Here is a 6000-nt window from a genome sequence, read left to right as displayed (position 1 = left end):
CAGCAGGATGCAAACATGCTTTTGAGATGGTAGAAAAGTTTGATTCTGCAATCTATATTACAGTTTATTTTTAACCTAGTATTTGGGGGGATCATTTAAAATAAATGTGTATAAATGGAGAATCAAACCTGTAACTGTAGTGTAAGTTGTGCTTGCCTTCTTCATTTCACCAGCTGTGTTATTCTGTTGGAGTTTTCTTCTTTTGTTTGATTTCTATCTACTGCTTTGAAGCATTAAGATTTGAACTTGTTTTTCTATTGGTTGCAAAGTAAACTTTGTCATATTAATGTTTGGTTTTGTTCTAAGGTTGCTCAGGGGAATAATAGTCTTATATTTTGAGGGAAAATCTGTAATACATTCCTTCCACTGTTCAAGTGGACAAAACATGGAGCAACAATATCCACTGTAATTCTGAGATAACTTTCTGCTGAATGTTAATCTCATTATGGTGAACCTGAATGACCAATGTAATTCACTGTTCAATGCAAAATGGTGGTCCCAGGTATGAGACATACCTTCAGGATTCATTGTTCATTGTGCACTAATAATGGGCTTCTCAAAATTATGTTTCAAGTGTATAGAATAGTAAGTTTCGCTTAAAATTGTCTTTTTATAAACAGGTGTAAGTTTGTTAAGTAGTCCTTTACTGTGCTTGTCCAGAGCATTTATTGCTATTGGGAACTGCATTAGTGGCTTTTTAAATGAAAATTGAGGTGTTCAGCTGCAGAACTTGCTGTAGTTGATCTTTCTTAGTACTTGAACAAAGCAGTGCAACGATACTACTTTTTCTTAAATATTATTATGCTCATGAATTAATACTGTTATTTGAAGATCTCATATGCTCTTTTATATTTTGAAATGGCGCTTTTGTTGTCATCTATGGATATATTTTTATATTTAAACCCTATCCTGACTACAGTTGTCTTTATCTGCTTCCTTCCTTCCTGTCCACCCCGCAGAGCAGCACAGAGAAATATGAGGCGATCTGCAGCTCCCAGTCAAGTCCTAGGAAATGCGGGCAAAAAGCCAAGGTTTACACCACCAGGAAAATGTACTGCTCTTTGTCCCAAGAATGAAACTAAGGAGATGGACCAAGAAATTAAGTTAAAGGAGGTAAACTAAACAGTGCACTAAAAAGTATTTTGTACAGTATTGTGATTAAAAGATAACATTTGAGCTTACCACAAACAATCTCTGCTTAAATAATTTATTCAGAACAAATTTTGATAGCTTTGCTGTCAGTACCTTTGATCTTGCTTCTCAGGTTAGGCTTCTCTCACTGTGGAGTGGTTGCAGAAAAATGTTTTTCAAATGAGCCCAAATGCAATTCTTAAGTGTAAAGGAGGTGGGGATTACATCTTGGCATGGGCTTTATTGGATATTTTTTTTTGTAAAAGCAGTTAAAAAGCCAGGATACTTGTCATAAAGTGTCAGTATGCTGGGTTACAGTTCTGCTGCAAAGGTACTTTCTCTGAAACCTTTAATATTGACACAGGAAAGCAGCACAATTTCTTTTTTATATATTTATTTACAGAAGAATTGTATTAAACTAAATTCATAAACTGTTTACACAAGTGTTTGGTATTGTGTGCACACACTTTCTGTTGTGACACATATAGTTTTGCAGAGATGTATACATTTATGTAACAATTTGATAATGACAATTAATGTCTTGAAATCCCTTCTTGTTGCTCTTTTCTCTATTTCTCTTCACCTGCATGAAGAAAATATTATTGTGAACTCATTTCTGTTTTGCAGATAGATGAGAAAGAGGGAGGTGCTTCATTGCTGTCTAAAATAAATGTCCAGAATCAAAATGATAATTACATACAGTCTGTGGAGTCAACTGAAAGAGTAAAGGCAAAACCATGTTTCAGCATTGACAAGTGTAGCAAAGCAGAAAAGAAAATCCTAAATGTGCCCAAAGCTGGTAAGATGCTCTTTCTTTTTTACTACCACGTATAATCAAAGAATTTTAAAGCTTATGAATGATAGACTGCCTATACTAAACTTCTGTGAAGTATTATAAATATTGTGCAGTGGTGGCATTATTGGTGTTATACTGGATAGAGTGAAAGGTACAAGTGTTAAACAATTTTTTTAATAAAAAAGTAAAGAACCAAGGTGTTTTGGAAGCCAATTGACAGTGTTGATATTCAGGTTGGTGTCTTCCAGAACAGCCTTACAGTTAATTCACTCTAATCTACAGTTGGTGCAATACAAGAATTGTGGTACCTTAAATAGCAGGAAAGTGTTGTAATTTGGAGACCTTGCTGACCTCATGCAGAGAAAGCTAACAATTCTGAATGGATTCAGGTTTTTTTTCAGAATTCATGAGGGTTTCTTTTCTTCAGTGTCTCCAGTGGGCACTTAAGGTTTAAGCCAACTTTAGCCACATCTGTGGGTGGGCACTTCACCAGCTGTGCCCTGGTAATGGATGCCTCTGATAAACCAGGGTAGAAAGCACTGCAAAGACATTGAAGTGTCTGAACTATATCAAGTGCATTTGGATGTACCTGAATGATATTGTGAGGTTGAGTGTCTTCATTTCCCAGTCTTGGTGTGCCCTGACCACAGATGCAGCACAGTTCTGTGTTGTGTGAGTGCAAGAATATGACCTCAGGGGCCAAGTACATCTTGAAAGCCTGTGATTTGAACTGGGTTACTGACACTGATGGATGAAAATTGCTCCTTTTGGAGCCAGCTCAGGCACTTTAAACACCTGTCTTACAGTTATTTCACTGTTGTTTCTTCATAATTAATTACACTGATAGTCATGGTTTAAGGCTCATTTAATTAATAATACTTTGTGTAGTGAGCAAAGCTTTAAAAGAGTATTTCAGGGCCACTTATCACCTTGAATTATTGGAAGGCTTTAAGAGTCGTATTTAATTTTGTTTGTTATAAGACCTCTTAAATCTTGAAGCATCATTGAAGCAAAACTGACGGCTCCATGTCCCGAGGTCCAGCCAATTGTGAGGCTAATTCCCAAAAGGGAAAAATTGGTTTACTTAGTGGTGGGCTCCTGGATTCAGTGATCTCCCAGTTGCCTTGTGCCCAAGAGGTGCACACATACAAACATTTCTGGCTGGTAGTTGAACTTACCAGGATCCAACCCCCAAGATGTCCTGCTCTCTTGAGTAACTTGCACGGACTCCTTGGTCCCTTCAGCAGTCAAGTCTCAGACCCTCTGGTCTGTCCAATATCTGGCTCAGAGTCATGGGTGCTCCAGTATTTGGCTTCTAAGCCTCTTACCCTACTTGCCAACTAGTCTGTGTTGGTGTTTGTTAGCCATCTCACACAGTATATCCAGTCAGTGTACTTGGTCTCTGGCCTCTCTGCTTGCTGACATAGCTGGTACCTGAGCTCTACAACCTGTGTGTGGTCCAACTCCAGCTTTCACCTGGGAAAATATTTAGAAATGTACTTTAGTAGGAAGATGGGACTTGGTCTGGCAACAGGATGCAGTGCATTGCTGAGGAAGATTACTCACCTTCATCTGTTTAAAAGTGGCTGCCTTTTTCCTTTTATTGTTATGTGCTTGTTCCTGCCTGAACCATCTTTGTCCCTTTTGCATGTCTCTGTAGTTTTTGATTCTTTTTTTCTCCATCAAAGCCCTTTCTATCTGGAGATTGCACAAATCCCAGGCCCGGGTAGGCAGCAACCCCCTCCATTCTGTAAAGTGCTTTGGAGAGCCTTTTTTTCCCACTGAGTCTTTTTTCTGGGTTTCAGTCCCAGAAAATGAGAATGTGATAGCCTTGATAGGATGCTGCCACTGGCATGGCATGGGACCCAGAGTGTATGCTCTCTTGTTTGGCAGAGCTAATGTGGAGAAATGCAGCTTCCCTGTATGTCTTTAAGTCTTACGGCTTTCACGTTTCTCTGCTGCCTGCTGAAACTTCCAGTTGAAGCCTACACTTTAAGAAAATTTTCAGTGTCTATGGGACATGTTGTTTGAGGGGTCATGCTTCCCTATAGGTACATCTGCAAAAATTTGTATCTGCTAGTTCTGCTTAGCAGTGCACTTGAAAGATAAATAATGCATTTAATTCCAAAATAATCTGGGAAATCAGCAGTCATTCCAGCAAAAAAATGTTATGAAGTGGAAAAGTTACTAAATGTCTTTTCCATATCGTGAATTCTGGGTGCAGCTGGTGTGGGTCCTCAGTGATGACTTTAGAAAAATAACCAAAAAGTTATGGAGTGAAACTGGATGAGCTGCCTCTGTTGGTATGCTGTTGCCTTCCTGAATAAGGCATTTGTGTCAAAGCCCTTTCTGTGTCTGCAGAATGAGGCCACTCCTGCAAGCCTTGGAAAAGCTGTGATGAAATGTGGTATAAAAGAAGGAAGTCTAATGTCAATGTTAGTTATGGTTTTCAGGTTCACTGGTGATGCAAGCACTGTAGCGAGAAAACAATCCTGTATTGAGTCTTCCTTAAATCTTAAGTAATTTCTTAATAACTTAGATTTTCCAGTTTCTGCCTTTTATGTCACTTTTGTCTGCTATTCATTACAGCTAATGTAGCGATTGCATTGATTTTGTAAATCATAACCTTCTTTGTAGTGTGAAGTTAAATTGTTTTGTCAAAGCTGGCTTTGGTATGAAATTCAGAAGTAATGGAAAACAGTTGTGAAAGCCAGAGTCAGTTGGGTTTTTTATTATTATTAATGTTGTAATGGAATTATATTTGACTATCAGTCTCTGAAGCATCATGTTTCTCTATTAAAGGGGCATTAAAATAATTTTAAGATTGAAAAGGTCTGTGTGCATACATTATTTTGTTTTACTGTCTCCATATCATTTAATGCAGATGATAAAGAGTTTGATACATATCACGTTCAAAGCTGCTGTTTGGGTTTCCAGTGCAGCAGTGGAATGTGTAAATAAATACCCTAAGTTCCACTGAAATTCTTTTGAAACACCTGTGAACCATTGGACAACTGCACTGTTCATAGATCTAATCTTTCTGAAACCCAGCTCTGAAAATGCTGTGCATTCTTTCAAAAAAAACCAACAACCAAAAACTCAATTATCTGACACATGGTGTCTATTTCTTGGAGCAGACAAGTGAGGATTTTATTAGATGGAATAAATCTAAAAATTATAGCATATCTGACTTAAAAAATACTTTGTTTTTCTAAGCTTCTTTTAAATAACCCTTTTCCCTAAAATGCCATTAATAAAAGTGAAGTGCAATGGACTCGGAAATTCTGTGAGATGAGGTATTTCCAGAGATATTTAAAAAATTTGTAGCAATAGTTGAATGAAACCTATGTATGTGTTGTAATTTTTGGAGTGTTTGAACTGTAAGATACTGAACATGTTCCTTGGGCAGTTTATGACTTGTGATTATAAGTTCTGAATACTGGAAAATAATGTTACATTTCTTTGTTTAAGAATTGATATTCGTTTGCTTTTAAGAGGAATGAACATGGCAATCTCTTTGGTAGCTTTGTTTTGTATTCAGAATATAATACTTGTTCACACAGTGGATCTTTGGGATTTATTGGACATTGTCACTAATACTTTTTCTCCCGTGCCTCCAAAGCATTCAGCTAAGTGTGCATGCTCTTTAAAAATGAAAATTACTTAAACATTCCTAAACTATTTACCAGTAACTGAAAACAAAACCATAAATGTGTTTGGAAGGATATTATTGCACCTCTCAAGTGCTCAGTTTCTATTTGTCCTCATGTCATTCTGAGTTCTATTAGCAATAACAAGAAAATACAAATAATTTGCATTTGAAGAAACAAGGGACAGGCAGATCCCTAAACTAGACTAAATATTTCCTCAGTGTAGCTAGTGAGCGGGATTGGCAAGAACTGAGGTTTTTACCCAGTCTAAGGATTTAATAAATATTTATTTTATTTATATAAAGCATACATAATTTAATTAAAGTTTATTGTCTGAGTTTACAGTTTGCTTTCTCTTGGTACTTTTAATCTAGCAGAATGTTGCTGTGTTTTGCTCTTTGGGCTTACAGTTTTGTGTGTGGA

At 37.0% G+C, this 6000-nt stretch overlaps 1 protein-coding gene across 2 annotated transcripts in view; it reads left to right on the top strand.

The window, feature by feature from the left end:
* Nucleotides 1-975: 975 nt before the first annotated feature.
* The window catches only part of RAD54B (RAD54 homolog B), a gene marked incomplete at its 5' end in the record, with an annotated part of 64423 nt that continues 59398 nt past the window's right edge, over nt 976-6000 (top strand). The window contains 2 exons of one of the 2 annotated variants that reach the window (XM_083857920.1): nt 976-1113; nt 1759-1930. In XM_083857920.1, the coding sequence (XP_083714046.1) occupies nt 976-1113; nt 1759-1930 (310 nt within the window). The remainder of the gene's footprint in view (nt 1114-1758; nt 1931-6000) is intronic. The other variant, XM_083857922.1, reaches the window with a different exon arrangement.

This window comes from Zosterops lateralis (genome assembly GCF_965231275.1).
Source record: "Zosterops lateralis genome assembly, chromosome: 1".
NCBI classification, from domain to species: Eukaryota; Metazoa; Chordata; class Aves; order Passeriformes; family Zosteropidae; genus Zosterops; species Zosterops lateralis.
This window is presented reverse-complemented; position numbering and strand designations above follow the sequence as displayed.